The following is a 21068-nucleotide window of genomic DNA, read 5'->3' on the forward strand; positions in this document are numbered from 1 at the left end:
ACCTGAAATGGTTGATTTTTTTTTTTTTGGAAGTCGACTACGATCTACGTTTTTTTTTTTTTGAATTGTTCAGCGTGTCTCGAACCCTTGACCTCTAGGATGGAAGATTATACCTCTTATCACTCCAACCAAGGGTTGTTGACGACTACGATCTACGTTAGTCGTTACATTTGGCATTGATACATCATAAATGTGATAAGTTCGATAAGACCGGGCCTATAGCCTAACTAGACAATGACCTAAAGCCCATCTAGATTATTTATACCCTAATAATCCTAATTCAAATAATCAAAGATTCCACCTTCTATTGAATTCGAACCGGAGACCTGACTTTGTGGAATTTATGTCAACACCTTAAAAACACTTGAGCTACCAACTGTAAGATTATCAAAACATACATACATTTTATCCATTTATATATATTATATTATATATGCTCCTGTCCAGTACAACCTAACATGCCCAAAAACAAATCTAATTATCAAAACTTTTTACATTTGTTTCAACAAAAAAAGAAAACTTTTTACATTAGCCGACCAAAAAAACCAAAGTGTTCTTACTCCAACACGTGTACTATAACGGCTAGTTTTTTCAAGGAAGCAACAAAGAACGGAAGGACACGTGTGAGAGCACAATAAACCGGATTTCACTACCATTGGATAAGTGCCACTTGGAACAAATCTAACGGTTATCATAAAAATATTAAGATTCGAGTTTTGCTTTAGTCCAAGTTATATATAAAGGTTGGAACTTTGACGGTTCTAATTGAAGAAAGTCGGTTGAAAATCAGTTGTCATTCAAACTTAATTTAGGTTTTTGATAGGAATTTAGGGTTTCCATTTGATTGTAAGTGAGAAAAACTTTATTGGGTTGGTATCGAATTTCATTTTGAATCTCAAAAAAGGACTCTTCTGCACAGGTTTTGTGTTATCAGGTAAGAAGATTCAAACCATTTCTCTGTTTTATTTTGTTTTAGGATAATGGGTTTATCTTATCTAGGGTTGCTAGAAATGGGTTTTTATTTTCACCATCGAACATTGAAGAATGAAGACTTTGATGTTAGGGTTTTTGGTAGTTAGATTTAACATTCTTCTTTATCTTACAATTAAGGAACATTGTTTTAGAAATGTGGGTTTTTGATTCTTATGGTAGATTTGTATTCATGAATGATTAAGTTCTTTAGGGTTTCCTGTTTATAAGTTTCATTTTCACTATTGAGATTAGGGTTTTGAGTGATTAGTTTTGAAATTCTTCCTTATTTCTCTATCCTTGATCTTAAAATTAAGGAACAATTTGTGCATTCATGACTTCAGGGTTATTTACTTGTTTAACAATGGCATTGGGGAAGAATATGAATTCTATAAAGAGGGCTTCTAGCTTAAATACTTCATTAGATGCCCTAAACGGAAGATTAGAATTTGCTAACTGTACAAGGACATTATCAAGGAAAAGGGTTTCTATTTCAAACTTTATGGAAATGGAATCACTTCATATTGATCTTCCACTCAAAGTACCATCAAAGAGACGTTATTTTTCGCCCGTGGTTGATACGAAAAGGATGTCGCTTGATGCATTACCACAAGACATTTTGGTTAGTAATTCGAGAAACTACATAGATTTTGTTATCGGTTTGATTTAATTTAGAAGAAATCTTATGGGTTTTGGTTTATTTGCAGATAAGGATAGTGTGTTGCGTTGATCACGAAGACTTGAAGCAACTTTTTCGAGTCTCAAAACCTATTAGAGAAGCAGTAAGTAACAAATCCGAATATCTAAGTTTTCTTCGGTTAGTATGATAAATGGGTATTGATTGATTTTTTTGGTATTGTTTGATTTTTCAGACATTGGTAGCAAAACAGTGGCATTTTGAATTCAGTACTCCAAATTCAAGAACTGCAGGTGCAAAGACCTTCAATGAATTAGGAGATCGGATTGAATTTGAGATGGAATCGCCGAACTCTCCAATACGAAATAGGTTTGGTCGGCGAAGAATAAGTCGCGAAAAACTCAATGAAATTGCTATTGCTTTGTTTCATTCACCAAAGGAAGACGATCCTTAAGCAGAGAACAAATTGTTTATAGAAATATGACTAGAGAAGAATCTGTCAATCGGGGTACATGAAGATCATCCAACTAACACTTTTTGAAGTTAGGATGGAGTTTATTTATTAGGTGTTGTTGTAGTTGTTTTGTGGATATAAAAATAGTTGTGTATGTTTAGGGTTTAAGGTTTAAGGTTAGGTCATTCTTCAATTTCTTTCATTGAAGGTTGATGACACTTTTGGTTTATCTCTTCCTAGTTTATTAATGGAGGAGTTTTAAGTTAACAAGGGCATGCCCTCCTTGCCATTTTGTTTGTTGATGCAAGTACAATTCAGTGATGTCTTTGGTGAATGTTAGACATGCTTTTATTGCTATATACAAAATTTAGGGTATATACCTCTTTCATCCAAGATGTGCACAATTTATAGAGTATGTTGCAAAGATGAAGATATCAAAGGATTTGCATATTCTATCAGACAACATAAACTACGAGATTAGCGAGTAGGAGGCATGCCCAAAATCTGCAGCTAAATTAGAGTTTAGACTAAAAAGCCAACAAAGAACACAAGTCATTGTAGCCTAATGGCACTACTAAGCCATAATTGTAGTACACTAATAGAGGAAGGTGACTAAATGTCATCTAAGATTCAACATACCACCCATAAACAACTGAAACAAAATAAAGACCCTCAAGGTTCTCTAAAACCTAAAACTTCAAGCTACTTATTATATATATAGTGCTTCTAATTCATTCATTCTCCTTTCATCCATGCATCCATTAGGTTTTTCTACCGTCCTTCCATGTCCATTCATGAAACCTATTTGCAGATCAAGTTGGTTGATGCAGAAACCCCCTTGATACCAGCAATATCATGCTGCTCCTGATTAAGTCAAAATACAAAAAAGAGTAGCAGTTGAAGTTAACAGAAGAATGCTCGAAAGCTCAAATACCAGCCAATGATGAACTTATCGTATCGAAATTCAGATCTAAAATTTGACTTAAGATCTTGATTGACTCGTGTCACAGATTATAGAATGTCTGTTGTCTATCGAACTCATGTCAAACTAGTCTCTGAATGACTAACTAAGGCTACTTCATTGCATAAGCATGAATCAGATGTAAATAAGTCTGAAAGAAGAGTCTATTGCCTAAAATGACCTGAAATGATTGAATTCACACTCCGACGACTCATATTCAAATAAGTCTGACTTAAACGACTCAGATTTGCAGCATAGATATAAACAAACACAACAACTGATTACCAACAGTTGAAGATAGAGAAGAATAAGCAACAAACCTTATTATCTTCATTGAAATCTTCGGCAGCAAACTTGGTGCAGCAGCAGCGAGCGGCAACCTCGCCCAACCGGAGGAGGAAGCACCTCATCCTGGACCGGCTTTCAGATTTGTTGATTGATTGCTATTCATAATCATCATCAAATTCTCCATCAGACAACTCGTCAAATGTCCTCATATCGAGTTGGTATCGAAGAATTCCTCCAATACCACCGAATCCTCTGCAAAACTGAGAACCCTCCTGTGATTTGTTAGTGACAAATTCAAGAGTACAACCAAATTGCTTGTACTCATTAGCAAACCATTCCAAAAGAGATAGTTTTTCCTGAACTTCCCATTCTGCATTGTTAGAAGGATCACGGAAGTTGCTTTGAGTGTTTTCCTGATCTTTGTTGTAGTGCTTTATCACAACTTCGCCTGTCACTCTGTTTTTCACCACATATCTGTTAAGATATAGGTTTTCCCATACAATTAGGGTTTCAACAGCACCCATCTCTAATGCTTTCATCGTGTCATCTACTCCAAATACGTACTTTCCTGTGTCCTGGCTTATCTCTTTAAGGTATTTTCCAATTAAGCGTTTCTCTTGGACAAACTTCACATTCGAGAGAATTTCCGCAGAGAGCTCGATCGCCTGGTTGAACCCGTTTTCACCACCATAAGAAACATCCACGACATTCAGTATTTTGGCTTGAAGACGAGGATCAAACATATCAGATTGGCTTAACTCCGTCGTAAAATCAGCAGATCCAGCAAGGATGAGTCCTGAAACATTAGGCTGACTAGTAGCTGCATTAATGTAGAACTGTGTTGCTAGCTCAGCTGTCTTTCTCACGTAATTGTAACGCTTCTCCATTTGAAGACGAGCAAAACGCAAAGCTGATTGACCTCCTCGTCCATGTATGTTTGGGAGATCAACACTGAAATTGTGAAGGATCTTACGAATATTACCACTTAAAGTTCCAAAAAGAGTACCATAACCATTTCCATCCATTACAATGAACCCAAACTTATCATCGGATTCAAGAAGTTCATTCAGAGCCTCTGTGTGGAACTTGTTATCACATAGATAAAGTGACGCATTGATAGGCTTAAAAGGTTCGAAGTCAATGGTTACCTTCTTCTCCTTCCCATCATCAGTAACAATGGTTCCTGTGTATAGAACCAAACCATTCGGAGGAACCTTGTTGTAAAGCTTCAGCCTCTGCTGGGCAGAAGTAATAGCATCCAAAACAGATTGACGGTTAAATCTACTTTGGATGTTTGATGCAGCACCAAATTCATCCCCCAACATCTTAGTGACCCGAGCAATCTGAACACGAGGAGGCATGATAAGAGAAATCATGCTTGTTCCATTTCCTCTAGCAGCTTCCAATGCCTTGATCAATTTCTTGATCTTCCATATCTCAATGTTCATGTCAGTTTCGTTACCGTCCGACATTGTAAAACTCTGTACAGAAAAAAAAAACAACTAGTACGTAAAAGAAGAATAAGAATCACAAACCTGCCAATCAAATATACGAAAAAATACAAGCTATAAGCAAATTAAGTGATACAAAACTAATACTTTAATTTATCCCACAAAAACCCATAAAAGAGAACATGTAAACATTCTAAAGATACTAAGCATCTTTCAGGCTTGAAAGACAATTAGTTAATGCTTGAATCTTTAAAAAAATTACTTACCTAATCAAATGGAGTGGGCCTTCACAATTAGCTTAACAATAATTATCCTAATCCTAAAAGCTAAACCACACACATCAAAATTTCAAATAACCAAACATGAAGAAAAGATGGTGGAATTTCTGGATCATTGAACTTGAGGTTGTCATGGCATAAATAATGTAGAAGGGCTCTAGGCCACAGTTAGTTGGGCTTTAGGCTATAGTTTAGTTGCGTTTTAGGTCATAGTTTAGTTCGGCTTTAGGTCATAGTTTAGTTGGACTTTAGGCATGTTCTTGTTTGATTTGGTACTTATCGCATCTTTAATGTATCAACGCCTTATAATGACTATCGTACATAGAAGTCAAATTATCAAAAAAGAAAAAACAACACATAATCAATGAAAACTTAGTTTCCCTCAATAGAAATTGAACAAATTTTAAGATTAAGAATCAGAGAAGACTAAATTCGATTACCTCTCCTCTTTGTCGCCCTTCTTCTTCTACTTCTGAAGATCTTTTCTGTCTAGAGGCAAAGCTTCCTAAGTTAAAGAGAGAAACAATAGAATATGATATATATATATATATATATATATATACATTCTTGTTTTATTAGGGTTAGGGTTTAGGGTTATCGGGCTATGAATAATAGGTCGGTTTTGCCATCTTGTGGTGCAAAAAGTAGTATCATTCTATTCTTGGGGATAATCTTTCAAGTTTCCTATTCATGAAGATATTTTGGAATGAGGTAAATAAATGCTATAAAAGAAAATATTAGGATTTATGGTTGATCCTGTCTAAATTATATAAATTATTGCGTCCAAAATTTATCCCCAAGTAATCATTATATGTTATGGTAGCATTTTCAAAGAACTTTCTATAATCAATTTGTGAAATATTTTAATTAGAGTCTTGATATAAATAATTAGTCACCTAAAACATATATAAATTGAAAAAAGAAAGGACAAAAGTGGTGTACTTAAATTTTTAAAATAAATGAACTATTGTAAGTTGGGGTACTACTTAAAAAAAAAAAAGTTGGGGTACTCAAACCTCCGCCTCACAAGGTAGAGAACTCCCTTTCTGCTATAAGCCTAACATTGTCTAACATCAATTATATGTGTTTAATTGTACTCATTTGATAACGATACATTATTAAAAACGTTTTATCTTTCAACAGAACGAAACATTTATAACTCTGGGTCTGTGGGAGCACGTGTCCCAACAGGCCCTTATGTAAACTGGAACAATATTATATTTACAATATTATATTGAATCGATTCCAAAACACAATATTCTTCACTTTCGTATATATACTCTATATTTTTTTGTGTTCAGATTTGGGCCACTAAAGTTTCTTGACCTCCTATCATTATTCTAATACGACATTGCTAGTTGAAAACTAAACCAGAATCCACAAAGAAGAAACTAAAACTAACATACTCCTAAAAATGTTTGTGAAGTACTTGAAATTTCATTTGTTTCCAACGATTGAAATAATATTTCACAACTGCCAATATGCCATTGACAACTCCTCTACAACAGGATACTTGGCAGGAACCTCTCCATATATGGAAAATCATACTCTACTTAATTGTATCGTTTAAACCAAGCTGCTAAACCAACTCGTAAAATAATAATTTGTGTTAGAGTAAAATCATTAACAATTGTCTCACTCCCACGTACACTAGCTAACATATTAGACGGATGTAAAGGGGAAATCTAGCTTGGCTGAGACCTACGAGCATATAAGATTTCAACCAGTGGCGTATCCAGAACATATCTCCAGGAGGGTCTAAAAAGTTCTATGTCAATAGCACATATTACAACAATGTCAATTTCAAAAACTTAATACGTTAGATAGATTTCATACTCTTATAATTCGTACATTCATCAACCTCCATAGTAAAATAATTTTCTTTCGATACGAGCATATTATAACTCGACTACTCACTTTTCCAAAATAGTCTTTCTAAAAGTTAGAAAAGTAGCGAAATATGTCCAAAAACCCTAAAAATTAACTCAAAAAGGGTGTTGGAGAAGTTGAACCTGTGCCCTACCCCAACCCAACAAGTATCTAGTTCAACAAACAAACAAACAAACAAAAACCCAACAAGTAGCTCTAACCAATCGGCCAAGTATTATAAAACACTGCTCGTCACCTCCCCCCTTAGTCGAGCTACTTCGCATCCTCTAATATAAGGAAATGGATTAGCACCATGCCCCTTCCTCATTGTCTCAAACCCTCCTCTGGTTGCATCAGGCCCAGCCCTACGCCTATTAGCTTGGGCTCTAGTAGTATACCAATGAACTAGCTCTATTTTATCCAAGTGGGAGAGTCAAATCCAAGTGGAAGAATCCGTTGGAACTAGGAATTTGCCTGATTTTCAGACTTTCTGTTTTTTGGTTCCGCCCGGAACTGCTGGTTCAAAGCCTCTATCTAAGGGGAATAGAAGAGGTTAACTTAATCATCCTTTCCCTTCCTTTGCTCTGTTCCCGATCTTGCTTCTGGTCTCGCTTACTCCCTAAGTTTTTTGTTTTGTAAGGTAGTGCCCGGAGTGTTATTAAAGACTTCAATTTGTCCGGACTTTCAGTTCCAATAAAATTAGAAAATGAAAGAAAGTTGGTTCCGAGACCACCAGGACTTCTCTCAATTCCGATGCCTAATCGTAGACTTATATCTAATTAGCCCTGTTTATATCTCACAAGATGATAAAAAACATCATTAAGGAATTAGAATGATGGTTCAAAAAACATAAACTACGAGATCAGCATGTAGAACAAACACCCAAAATGCTAGAAGTGGGGAGTTTGGACTAAAAAACACACAAAGAACACAAATTATTATTGTAGTCTAATGGCAATACTAAGCCATAATATGTAGCATAATACTAATAGAGATAGATGACTAAATGTGTTCATCTAAAATTTAACAAACCACCTATATCCCAACTGAAACAAAATAAAGACCCTTAAGGTTCTATTGCAGCTAAAACTTCAAGCTACTTATTATATATAGTGCTCCTAATTCGTTCTCCTTTCATCCATCATCGATTAGGTTTTTCTACTGTCTTCCATATCCGTTCATGAAACCTATTTGCAGATCAAGCTGGTTGATGCAGAAACCCCCTTGATACCGGTGATATCATGCTGCTCCTGATTAAGTTAAAATACAAGAAAATTACAAGTTAAAGTTAACAGAAGAACGCTTAAAAGCTATGAGAGCAACTACCAATGATGAACTTTTTGTTTCGAAATTCAGATCTGAAATTTGACTCAAGATCTTTATTGACTTGTGTCAGATTATAGAATGTTTGTTGTCTATCGAACTCATGTCAGACTCGTCTCTAAATGACTAACTAGGATAACTATTCTGTAAATACGATAAAATAAGTCTGAATGAAGAATCTACTGTAAGTCCGGCTTAACCGATCAAAAAATTTAGGGAATTTGACTCGAGATCTTTATTGACTCGTAGTCAGATTTATGGAATGTTTGTTGTCTATCGAACTAATGTCAAACTTGTCTCTATATTTTGTAAGTAAGAAAAAAACGCAAAGATTACCAACAGTTGCAGATACAGAAGAATAAGAAGCAAACCTTATTATCTCCATTGAAATCTTTGGCAGCAAACTTGGTGCAGCAGCAGCAGCGAGCGGCAAGCTCGCCCAACCGGAGGAGGAAGCACCTCATCCTGGACCGGCTTTCAGATTTGTTGATTGATTGCTATTCATAATCATCATCAAATTCTCCATCAGACAACTCATCGAATGTCCTCATATCGAGCTGGTATCGAAGAATTCCTCCAATACCACCGAATCCTCTGCAAAACTGAGAACCCTCCTGTGATTTGTTAGTGACAAATTCAAGAGTACAACCAAATTGCTTGTACTCATTAGCAAACCATTCCAAAAGAGATAGTTTTTCCTGAACTTCCCATTCTGCATTGTTAGAAGGATCACGGAAGTTGCTTTGAGTGTTTTCCTGATCTTTGTTGTAGTGCTTTATCACAACTTCGCCTGTCACACTGTTTTTCAACACATATCTGTTAAGATCCAGATTTTCCCATACAATTAGGGTTTCAACAGCACCCATCTCTAATGCTTTCAGCGTGTCATCTACCCCAAATACGTACTTTCCTGTGTCCTGGCTTATCTCTTCAAAGTATTTTCCAATTAAGCGTTTCTCTTGGACAAATTTCACATTTGAGAGAATTTCCGCAGAGAGCTCGATCGCCTGGTTAAACCCGTTTTCACCACCATAAGAAACATCCACGACATTCAGAATTTTGGCTTGAAGACGAGGATCAAACATATCAGATTGGCTTAACTCCGTCTTGAAATCAGCAGACCCAGCAAGGATGAGTCCTGCAACATTGGGCTGACTAGTAGCTGCGTTAATGTAGAACTGTGTTGCTAGCTCAGCTGTCTTTCTCACGTAATTGTGACGCTTCTCCATTCGAAGACGAGCAAAACGCAAAGCTGATTGACCTCCTCGTCCATGTTTCTTTGGGAGATCAACACTGAATTTGTGAAGGATTTCACGAGTATTACCACTTAAAGTTCCAAAAAGAGTTCCATTTCCATCCATTACAATGAACCCAAACTTATCATCGGATTCAAGAAGTTCATTCAGAGCCTCTGTGTGGAACTTGTTATCACATAGATAAAGTGACGCATTGATAGGCTTAAAAGGTTCGAAGTCAATGGTTACCTTCTTCTCCTTCCCATCATCAGTAACAATGGTTCCTGTATATAGAACCAAACCATTCGGAGGAACCTTGTTGTAAAGCTTCAGCCTCTGCTGGGCAGAAGTAATAGCACCCAAAACAGATTGACGGTTAACCCTACTTTTGATGTTAGACGCAGTACCAAATTCATCTCCCAACATCTTAGTGACCCGAGCAATCTGATCGCGAGGAGGCATGATAAGAGAAATCATGCTCGTCCCATTTCCTCTAGCAGCTTCCAATGCCTTGATCAATTTCTTGATCTTCCAGATCTCAATGTTCTTGTCAGTTTCGTGGCTTTCCGACATTGTAAGACTCGTAAAAAGCAACTTGTACGTAAAAGAAGAATAAGTATCACACACCTGCCAATCAAATATACACCAAATTCACGCTATTAATGCCAAAACTAATACTTTAATTTATCCGACAAAAACCCATAAAAGAAACATGTTAACATACTGAAATCACAATACTAAGCACCTTGCAGACTTGAACAATGAATAATTATACTAGTAACTGAAACTGACTTGATGAAATAAAAAAAAATTCAATTAAAAAGAAGGATAATTTTACTTTTTTTATAAGTGGGGTTCATTAAAATATAATAAACAGATTAAAGTCTTCTTGTTTTAATATTTATTAATGCTTGATGCCTTAAACAAATCACTTAATCTAAGCAAATTCAGTGGGCCTTTCAAATTAGCTTAACAAAAACTATCCTAATCCCAAAATCTAAATCAAGAACATGTGAATTTTAAAGGATCTACAAGAACTTCATGCGTTAGGTCGCCGAATTCACCACAAATTGTAACAAAATACAAATTACAAAGACCAACACAAAAATCAATAAGATTTTCACCACAAATTGATTATGTACTAATAACAGTACATAATCAATTAAACCCTAGTTTCTCTCACTAGAAATATGGAATCAAACAAGAAATTCTCTTACTAGAAATCAAATCAACACAAAAATCAATAAGATTTTCACAACTTATATCTTTAGATAAAACAAACTGAACAAAATTAAAGATCAATAAACAAGATTAAGAATCAAACAAGATTAAGTTACCTTTCGCCGGCCTTGTCGCTCTTCTTCTTGGTCTGAAGATTTTTCTTCCGTCGAGGCAAGGGTTCTAGGGTAGAGAGAGAAACAATAGAAAATTATATATATATTCTTTTTTTTATTAGGGTTTCTTTTTTTTTGCACAAATTCTCAGAGTAGAAATAACCGTTGGATTAGATGTTAGATTTGGCGTATATGTAGCAAACCCATAAGATTCTGCCATGTGTTTAGGAATAGGTCGGTTTACACACATGGCGGGTTATCATTGGTCGAAACTGTTTAATTTATGTTAGCTGAATAGGGCGAATATATATATTTAGGTCGAATTTATTGAGTCCTGTTGTAGCCCTTAATTTCGATTTAAGGAAACGGACGGTAGAGATTATTGTTAATGTTTATTCTTGCCTATCTTGTGGTGTAAAAAGTACTACTATTATTATTCTATTCTTGGGAAGGAAGTATAAAATATTTTTTGGTAAAGCTTTTTAGAATATATTTTGATTCCTGATTTTGTTGATCTCTAGATTGATTTTCTCAAAGAAGGAAGAAAGTATTAGAGATATTTACTAGTCCAAAGTCCAAATGACATCTATCAAAATAACTCTACAATTAATTAGGAAAAGGGCGCCCTTAGGAAAATAATGCTTCTCTATACCAAAATAGAGTAATGGCATGTTTATACATGCTCTTTACTATGTTAACGGACTAATTTTCCTTTCATTATCACAAAGACAAATCACTTTTTCTTTTTCTAATTCTTTTGTATTGAGTTAATTCTCCAGTATCATATTCTTCACTTTCATATACTCTATATCTCCTTTCAACAAAAGAAATATACTCTATATGTATGAGGTTAGATTCTTGGTCCCACTAGAGTTGGTGGACTTCCGATTATTAAACTAATATTTTTGTCAGAAAATTAAGGGTAGCTCTATAGGCGCCTCCCGTTGTGTAGATAATCGGGGCGGCCACTTATCAAGAAACACAAAACTTTGAGGTAGCCATGTGTAAATGGAGCAATTAAAGCAAAAAACATTGTGTGGTCCAGAGAAAATCTTTAGATATTTTCTAGAAAATTGTATAAGAAACTCAAATGTGTATGCTGTAAATATTTCTTGCCTCTTTAAAGTGAAAGTGGAATTTATCCTTTGTTTTTTCCTTTCCATTCACTTGGATCTCTTTCGTTTAATCTATTTTGTCCGGTTCTCAGAAAAATGGGTTACACGAAGAATGATAAGCATTTTATAGTACTAATAGAATCATAGAATTGTTGGACAACGTGAATGAATCTTTTTTAGTGGTCAGCGTGCCTCGAACCCTTGACTTCTAAAATGGAAGATTATACCTCTTACCGCTCCAACCAAAGGTTATTGGCAACGTGAATAAAACTAGTAACATAGAAACCCTATTGAAGCATTTGAAATGCATCTACATAAAAAGTCATTTCCTCTGGGATTGTAGTCTGATGATTTAAATGACTTGATGTAATTTCTAAGTAGATATAGTTATCATGATTATAATCTATAGAGTTATTTTTCAAATGACCCCCAACTTTGTGACCAGCTTCCTGCCTGGCCCCCTACTTTAGCAAATATTCCCGTATGACCCCCTTTTTCCGTTATCTTTAACTGTCTGTTACTCTCTCTCCTCCATCTCATTTTCTCTCTCTGCCAAGTCACCTATCACGCTACATCATCATCTTCTCCCGCAGGGGCCGCCCGCCGGCCAAATTTCTGGTCGGGCATCTTCAAATATTTTAAAAAAATTATTTTCTCTCTCCTCTCTCTCTCTAGAAATTTTTATTTTTCCTCGCCTCTCTCTCTCTCTCTCACTAAAAACTCCGGCCGGAGAAGATGATGATGTGGCGTGATAGGTGACTTGGCAGAGAGAGAAAATGACATGGAGCAGAGAAAGTAACGGACAGTTAAAGATAACGGAAAAATGAGGCCATACGAGAATATTTGCTAAAGTAGGGGGCCAGGCAAGAAACTGGTCACAAAGTTGGGGGCCATTTAGAAAATAACTCTAATCTATAACTCAAGGAACATAAAAAATCTAACATTGGATGAATCTATATGAAATTGTCTACTAGTTAATAAGTGTGACTTTTACTCAGGTGTCGTTTGGCAACACTAAAATAAGTTACTTTTTTGCTTATTTAAGTAGAAAAGTCAAAAAGTTAGTTTGGTACTGTAACACCCTCACTTTATAGGGGTGCTATTAGCAAAAAACGAGGGTGCCAATAGCAACACCCCTATAAAGCTTGAAAGCCCTTAACCCTTCCCGACCCTTTAATTTCTTTTCCCCCTTTTTTATTTCTTTTCTTCTCATTAGCTGGGAGTTGAAAGAAGGTAATACAACCTAGAGAGAGAAAGTGATTTCTAGAGAGAAGAAGTGTGGGAAAGTGAGGGATCTTCAAAGGGTTACTAAAGGATTTGGTTTCTTCTTCTTGGTGCTACAAAAATCAAGTAGGTTTCTTCTTCCCTAGGGTTTATATAGCCCTCTTTAATTTTTAACCTAGTTTTGGATAGTAGTACTATAATAGCTTTGAACCATTGTTGTATACTAGGTTATCATCAACTTAGAACTAATTAGTGATACCATAGATATATATTATGATTAGAAACTAATTACAACAACAACATAGTAACCCTAGATCATTATAGTTATATTAATGGAGTATACATATACCCGGACAGCAACCTAGGTTATTTAGGTTATATAAATATGGTATATATATACACCCGGACAGCAGCCTAGATATTAAGAATTATTCGTGTTTATGTTATTGTTATTGATAATTGATTGTATGAGATTATTTGTGTGGTATTGGAGCATGAGTGCTACCAATAGTTGTGTGTGATATATTGCTTTAGGTTGTTAACCTAGAAAGCATAGGCTAGTCGGAACCAAGACTGGTTGGCTCGACATGTGAGTCGATTGCAAACACTAGTTATTTATGTGATATTAGATAACTTGGTGGACCATGATCTTGAGTTCCGTTAATGGAATGAACTAAGACTGGTTGGCTCGACATGTGGATCGATTGCAAACACGGGTTTGTCAATGTGATATTGGACAACCCAGTGGACCAGGGGTTTGAGTTCAAATATGGATTGACGATTGTAATCCATAAGTAATCGGTGGTTGGCTCGCTTCCTGCTCATATGTGCTCGTGTTGCACGGATCCCCTTTTTGGGAGGTATCCATAGTTTATGAAGAGGTCTAAGTCGATGCAAACACAAGATCATTCTTGTGGACCACATACTTCTAGTTTGAGAAGTAATTACCAACTAGAGGTTGGCTCGCCTCCTGCTCATATGTAAAGTGCTCGTGTTGCACTGTGCTCGTGTTGCACGGATCCCCTTTTTGGGTGGTATCCTTTGTCTATTGAGAGGTTTAAGACGATGCAAACATGAATGGTAAGTGACGCTATCTCGTGGACCTCAAAATTGGTTATGCCCCTCCAAAAGGGAAGTTGTATTGTATGAACCTCTTCAACCGTGTAACAGGTTGACTTCAATTGTGTTAGCACGAAAGGTGTAACATAATGGACTGTTATTATTGTTCTGTTGTTCGATACTTGGTTTTGTGTTGAATTGGTCTATTTAGACCTTAGGTAATTAGAAATCTACTAGCTGGGTTCTGACCCAGCCTACTATTTTTCAGGTGATAGAGATCGGGGAGTGCCACCAGCTTGATCCCAGTTCGTCAGTTCAGAGCTTCTTTCTTAGTTTTCGTTTTCGAGATTAGGTAGTTATTTGGAGTTTCACTTTCTAGATAGTTATTTCTTTCATTCGTTATTGTCCGACCTACGTGTCGATGATTCAGAACCATTGTTTGAGTTAAGAAAGTTTAATGGATTTCTTTTAGATGATTTATTGATTCTTATGAGCTTCACATTTGATATTATTTGTCTCTTTTGATGGGTATATCAACTATGTTTACTGTTCTGCGGAGAAATGCTTTGAGTTTAGGTTTTCATGGCGGCCGACGTGGAAATCTAGGCTTGGGGCGTTACAAAGTGGTATCAGAGCTCTAGGTTCATAAATCCTAGGATCAGTGTGCAGGGTTCAACCCCTCTAGGCGCATAGTACGTAGTAATTTTTGTACGGAACTCTTGACTGTCTAAGTTTTGACTTGGTTTCTCTTTTGGATTTGATTAGAGTTATGGTTAGCGAAGGGGCTACTGGTCGTGGCAGAGGTCGTCGCAGTGCTCGCACCCGAGGGGGTGGTAGAGGTCGAGGTCGAGGTGTCCTACCTGAGGAAAGGGGTTCTACAGCACCAGAGGGTACACATGGACAGTCAGGGGGTCATGAGACTACAAATCCTAATCTGAACGGAGGAGAGACAGTGACAATTGATGCAGCCGCATTGCAAAATTTGATTAACATCGCAGCAGAGGCTCAAACAAGGGAACAAGCTCGGACACAGAATCCGACACTAGAGACGGGAGGTCCTGTTGTGAATGTGAGGCCACCGACTGAGATGACCTGGTTGAAGTACTACCATGAGTTTATGAAAATGAAACCGCCAACATTTGATGGGACTGGAGGACCGGTAGAGGCATATGAATGGTGTAAGGAGATAGAGAGGATGTTCGTGGCGTTTGATTGCTCTGAGGAATATAAGCAGCGGATGGCAGTGTTCCAGTTGAAGAAGAATGCAGCTACTTGGTGGGACACTCAGTCTAGGCTAGTGGATCCGTTGAGGTTCACCTGGGAAGAATTTAAGAAGGTCTTCATGGAAAACTTTATTCCTTTCTCGGCACAACAAACACTTAAGAGGGAATTTCAGGAGTTGAAGCAAGGGGAGAATCAATCAGTTTTGGAGTATGAGAATGAGTTTCACAGACTCTCCCTCTTCGCTACTCAACTAATTCCCACAGAGGAGGAAAAGATTGAGAGGTTTGTCAATGGGTTGCGTGACAACATTGCTAGGTACATTGCAGGGCAACCTAGTTTCGACACCTATCAGAAGGTGGTTTCTTGTGCTAAGGTTCACGATGCTCGGATACAGGAGGCAAAGAAGCAGAGAGGAATCAAAGTGCAAAGCAAGGGTGAACAAAAGGGGAACAGTAGCAGTTATGGGAAGGTTGGTTGGAATCAGCGCAACAACTATAATGGTCAACGGGATGGTAAGAGGCCTCGGATCGAGGGAGGCAACAGGGATATGACAGTGGTGACTACAGGTAGGCAACCGCCAGTGGCTAATGTTGATGGTGTGGAACAGAGACCATTTAGAGGAGTTTGTTTTAATTGTCAGGAAGTAGGGCACAGGTCTTTTGATTGTCCGAGGAGGACTAGAGCTCAGACAGGAAATCAGGGGCGTCATCATGAGCGTAACCCGCAGGGCAGACCACAGGGACGTGGACAACAACCACAGTTGAATGCCATCCTTCCTAGAGATGACCGCGCACCTACTGATGTGGTGGAAGGTACATTCCTTATTCATACTAGAATGGGTAAAATTTTATTTGATCCTGGTGCCATGGGCACATTTATCTCTGTTTCTTTTGTTCGTAAGTTACCCATAGAGTTAGATCGATGTGGGAGATCTTTTTCGGTGTCTTCTGCTTGGGGTGGTTTGATTGTGATAGACCACATCTGTAAGGGGTGTATCATTAGATTGGGTGAGCGAGACTTCGCTGCAGACCTTTTTGTGCTTGAGTTGGTGCGGTATGATGTGATTTTAGGCATGGATTGGCTTGCCTCATACCATGCACTTCTGGACTGTTATGCCAAGACAGTCACATTTTCTCTTCCAGGGGAAGAAGTGTTTACAGTGTCAGCGTTGACTTGTCAGATGAGAGAGGTTCACCTGAGTCACGTAGAGCTAGAAGAGCATCCGGTAATGAGTGAGGGGCTTGATAGTATTGATGTGGTTAGTGAGTACCACGATGTGTTCAGAGATGTACCAGGGTTGCCACCACGCAGAGAGGTTGACTTCTGCATTCAGTTGGAACCGGGTACTAAACCTATAGCCCGAACTCCTTATCGAATGGCTCCGATAGAACTGCGAGAGCTTAAGGACCAGATTCAGAAATTACTAGATCAGGGGTTCATACGTCAGAGTAGTTCTCCTTGGGGTGCACCTGTTCTTTTTGTTAAAAAGAAAGATGGGTCAATGAGGTTGTGTATCGATTATAGAGAGCTCAACAAGGTTACTGTGAAGAATAAATATCCTTTACCAAGGATTGATGATCTGTTTGATCAACTGAGAGGGACCAAGTGGTTCTCTAAGATTGACTTGAGATCAGGGTACCATCAGTTACGAGTCCGAGAGGAGGACATTCCTAAGACGGCATTTGTGACACGTTATGGTTCGTATGAGTTTCTTGTTATGTCTTTCGGTTTGACTAACGCTCCTGCAGTGTTTATGGACCTCATGAATCGGGTGTTCAGGGACTTCTTGGATAAATTTGTCATTGTCTTTATTGATGACATTCTTATCTACTCCAAGACTAAGGAGGATCATGAAGATCACTTGAGATTGGTGTTAGAGAGACTGATGGAACATCAGTTATATGCAAAGTTCGAGAAATGTGATTTTTGGCAAGAGGAAGTAAAATTCCTAGGCCATGTTATTTCGAAGGACGGAGTATTGGTTGACCCTTCTAAGGTTGAAGCTGTGCTTAATTGGAAGCAGCCTACCTCGGTTACTGAGATTCGCAGTTTTCTGGGATTGGCTGGGTATTATCGTCGGTTCATCAAGGGGTTCTCAAGTATTGCAGGACCTTTGACGAATCTTACAAAGAAGGGAGTGACATTCTCGTGGGATACAAAGTGTGATAAGGCTTTCAAAGAACTTAAGACGAAGTTGACTACGGCACCGGTGTTGGTCATTCCAGAGAGTGGCACCAGATTTGTGATTTATACAGATGCTTCTATTCAGGGTTTAGGGTGTGTATTGATGCAAAAAGATAAAGTGGTTGCGTATGCTTCTAGGCAGTTGAGGCCACATGAGCAAAACTATCCAACTCATGACTTAGAGTTGGCAGCTATAGTGTTTGCTTTGAAGATTTGGAGGCACTATCTGTATGGTGAGAAGTTCGATCTCTTTACCGATCATAAGAGCCTCAAGTATCTCTTCTCACAAAAGGAGTTGAACATGCGTCAGCGCAGGTGGTTGGAGTTGATGAAGGATTATAACTTCACGTTGCAATACCACCCGGGTAAGGCAAATGTGGTAGCCGATGCACTAAGCCGACAACCGAGGGGTATCGTGGCAACATTGATGATGAACCAGTGGAAGATGTTGGAGGATGTAGCAACATACGACATTGACGTGGTTGGGTCAGGAATTGACTCGTTATTTCTGGGTAGTATGGTTGTTAGACCATCTTTGTTGAATCGTATTGTGGATGCCCAAATTGATGATGAGTGGTGCCAGAAACAGGTTTCGTTAATGCAAGAGACTGAGACTGAGTTCAGTACCGGGCAGGACGGCGGATTTAGATTTCGAGGGAGACTATATGTACCGGCAGATCCGGTCTTGAGACGGGATATATTAGATGAAGCACACCGAAGTAAGTACACAGTTCACCCCGGGGGTAACAAGATGTACAAAGACTTGAAGAGGCAGGTGTGGTGGTCAGGGATGAAGAAAGATGTTGCGGAGTATGTGAGGAAGTGTAATGTGTGTCAGATGGTGAAAGCGGAAAATCGACATCCATCCGGACTCTTGGAACCGTTGCCCATTCCGGAGTGGAAATGGGAGAATATATCAATGGACTTCATCACGGGTTTACCGCGATCTAGTAGAGGCTTGGACGCTATTTGGGTGATAGTTGACAGGTTGACTAAGTCGGCTCACTTCCTACCAGTGAAGACGACAGATAGTGGGGACCGACTGACACAGTTTTACATTAAGGAGATTGTCAGGTTACACGGAGTTCCGGTGTCTATTGTTTCAGACAGAGATTCGTCCTTTACTTCACGGTTTTGGAAGAGTTTCCAAACTTCTATGGGGACATCTTTACATTTCAGTACAGCTTTTCACCCTCAGACTGATGGGCAGACAGAGCGAGTTAACAGAGTACTTGAAGATATGTTGAGATGCTCAATACTAGATCTTGGATGGAGTTGGCAAGATCATTTGCCTTTGGTAGAATTCGCATATAATAATAGTTACCAATCTAGTATTGGCATGGCACCTTTCGAGGCATTATACGGGAGACCTTGTCGGTCACCATTGTGTTGGACAGAGGCAGGTGACGCTAAACTAGAAGGACCAGAGGTGATTCGGGACACTTCTGAGAAAATCGCTTTGATTCGAAGTAGGCTCCAAGCAGCTCAAAGTCGTCAAAAGAGTTATGCCGACAACCGACGAAGGGATTTGGAGTTTATTGTTGGGGATGAGGTTTTATTGAAGGTGTCACCTATGAAAGGTGTTTTACGATTCGGTAAGAAAGGAAAGTTGGCTCCCAGGTATATTGGACCTTTCAAAATAGTTGAGAAGGTGGGAAAAGTAGCCTATCGTCTTGACTTGCCTGTAAGCTTCACAGGAGTCCACGATGTCTTTCACGTTTCAATGCTTCGAAAACATGTGAGAGATGGAGATCAACATTCAGTGATAGATTACCATGATTTGGAGCTCCAGCCAAATGTGTCATATGAGGAGGAACCAGTTCGTATCATTGATCGTAGAGAGCATGTTCTTCGCCGAAAGACGATTCCCATGGTCAAGGTTCAGTGGCATCACCACAATGACAAGGAAGTTACTTGGGAGCGTGAGGATGATATGCAACTCCGTTATCCTCATCTTTTCCGCTAATTAGGTACGTTCAATTTCGAGGACGAAATTTCCTTTTAGGAGGGGAGATTGTAACACCCTCACTTTATAGGGGTGCTATTAGCAAAAAACGAGGGTGCCAATAGCAACACCCCTATAAAGCTTGAAAGCCCTTAACCCTTCCCGACCCTTTAATTTCTTTTCCCCCTTTTTTATTTCTTTTCTTCTCATTAGCTGGGAGTTGAAAGAAGGTAATACAACCTAGAGAGAGAAAGTGATTTCTAGAGAGAAGAAGTGTGGGAAAGTGAGGGAGCTTCAAAGGGTTACTAAAGGATTTGGTTTCTTCTTCTTGGTGCTACAAAAATCAAGTAGGTTTCTTCTTCCCTAGGGTTTATATAGCCCTCTTTAATTTTTAACCTAGTTTTGGATAGTAGTACTATAATAGCTTTGAACCATTGTTGTATACTAGGTTATCATCAACTTAGAACTAATTAGTGATACCATAGATATATATTATGATTAGAAACTAATTACAACAACAACATAGTAACCCTAGATCATTATAGTTATATTAATGGAGTATACATATACCCGGACAGCAACCTAGGTTATTTAGGTTATATAAATATGGTATATATATACACCCGGACAACAGCCTAGATATTAAGAATTATTCGTGTTTATGTTATTGTTATTGATAATTGATTGTATGAGATTATTTGTGTGGTATTGGAGCATGAGTGCTACCAATAGTTGTGTGTGATATATTGCTTTAGGTTGTTAACCTAGAAAGCATAGGCTAGTCGGAACCAAGACTGGTTGGCTCGACATGTGAGTCGATTGCAAACACTAGTTATTTATGTGATATTAGATAACTTGGTGGACCATGATCTTGAGTTCCGTTAATGGAATGAACTAAGACTGGTTGGCTCGACATGTGGATCGATTGCAAACACGGGTTTGTCAATGTGATATTGGACAACCCAGTGGACCAGGGGTTTGAGTTCAAATATGGATTGACGATTGTAATCCATAAGTAATCGGTGGTTGGCTCGCTTCCTGCTCATATGTGCTCGTGTTGCACGGATCCCCTTTTTGGGAGGTATCCATAGTTTATGAAGAGGTCTAAGTCGATGCAAACACAAGATCATTCTTGTGGACCACATACTTCTAGTTTGAGAAGTAATTACCAACTAGAGGTTGGCTCGCCTCCTGCTCATATGTAAAGTGCTCGTGTTGCACTGTGCTCGTGTTGCACGGATCCCCTTTTTGGGTGGTATCCTTTGTCTATTGAGAGGTTTAAGACGATGCAAACATGAATGGTAAGTGACGCTATCTCGTGGACCTCAAAATTGGTTATGCCCCTCCAAAAGGGAAGTTGTATTGTATGAACCTCTTCAACCGTGTAACAGGTTGACTTCAATTGTGTTAGCACGAAAGGTGTAACATAATGGACTGTTATTATTGTTCTGTTGTTCGATACTTGGTTTTGTGTTGAATTGGTCTATTTAGACCTTAGGTAATTAGAAATCTACTAGC

The 21068-nt window shown here is 38.3% G+C and overlaps 3 protein-coding genes and 1 pseudogene across 6 annotated transcripts in view; 2 read left to right on the forward strand and 2 right to left on the reverse strand.

The window, feature by feature from the left end:
* The window catches only part of LOC147560267 (F-box/LRR-repeat protein At3g58900-like), a 65473-nt gene that overhangs the window by 20921 nt on the left and 23484 nt on the right, over nt 1–21068 (forward strand). The gene's annotated exons all lie outside the window — the stretch shown is intronic.
* On the forward strand, nt 734–2435 carry LOC147560270 (F-box protein At1g61340-like). Of its 2 annotated transcripts, none has more exons than XM_086662440.1 (4): nt 734–934; nt 1314–1591; nt 1677–1751; nt 1842–2435. In XM_086662440.1, the coding sequence occupies exons 2-4, from the start codon at nt 1334–1336 to the stop codon at nt 2058–2060; spliced, it is 552 nt and encodes a 183-aa protein (XP_086518566.1). In that variant the 5' UTR covers nt 734–934; nt 1314–1333; the 3' UTR covers nt 2061–2435. The 2 variants fall into 2 exon arrangements, with proteins under 2 accessions (XP_086518566.1, XP_086518567.1); XM_086662441.1 differs by having other exon boundaries at nt 768–934; nt 1287–1591.
* Nucleotides 2557–5545, reverse strand: LOC147560271 (eukaryotic peptide chain release factor subunit 1-3 pseudogene; annotated as a pseudogene). 2 transcript variants are annotated; one of them, XR_015234790.1, is made up of 3 exons: nt 5479–5545; nt 3342–4790; nt 2557–2924 (listed from the first exon to the last, which is right to left on the reverse strand). The product of XR_015234790.1 is annotated as a eukaryotic peptide chain release factor subunit 1-3 pseudogene, transcript variant X2 (transcript). The 2 variants fall into 2 exon arrangements; XR_015234789.1 differs by lacking the exon at nt 5479–5545 and adding an exon at nt 5027–5048.
* On the reverse strand, nt 7702–10867 carry LOC147560272 (eukaryotic peptide chain release factor subunit 1-3-like). The gene is made up of 3 exons (XM_086662442.1): nt 10803–10867; nt 8602–10092; nt 7702–8157 (listed from the first exon to the last, which is right to left on the reverse strand). The coding sequence occupies exon 2, from the start codon at nt 10036–10038 to the stop codon at nt 8728–8730; it is 1311 nt and encodes a 436-aa protein (XP_086518568.1). The 5' UTR covers nt 10039–10092; nt 10803–10867; the 3' UTR covers nt 7702–8157; nt 8602–8727.

This window comes from Eschscholzia californica, unplaced genomic scaffold (assembly GCF_041429995.1).
Source record: "Eschscholzia californica isolate CP2 unplaced genomic scaffold, dmEscCali1.0.p SCAF_2, whole genome shotgun sequence".
NCBI lineage: Eukaryota > Viridiplantae > Streptophyta > Magnoliopsida > Ranunculales > Papaveraceae > Eschscholzia > Eschscholzia californica.

Excerpts from the sequence above, each read along its gene's own strand:
- LOC147560270 (XM_086662441.1), top strand. The coding sequence starts at position 1,304 with ATGACTTCAGGGTTATTTACTTGTTTAACAATGGCATTGGGGAAGAAT. Across the intron at positions 1,592-1,676 it reads CATTACCACAAGACATTTTG|ATAAGGATAGTGTGTTGCGT; the intron begins GTTAGTAATTCG and ends GTTTATTTGCAG. Across the intron at positions 1,752-1,841 it reads CAAAACCTATTAGAGAAGCA|ACATTGGTAGCAAAACAGTG; the intron begins GTAAGTAACAAA and ends TTGATTTTTCAG.
- LOC147560272 (XM_086662442.1), bottom strand. The coding sequence starts at position 10,038 with ATGTCGGAAAGCCACGAAACTGACAAGAACATTGAGATCTGGAAGATC.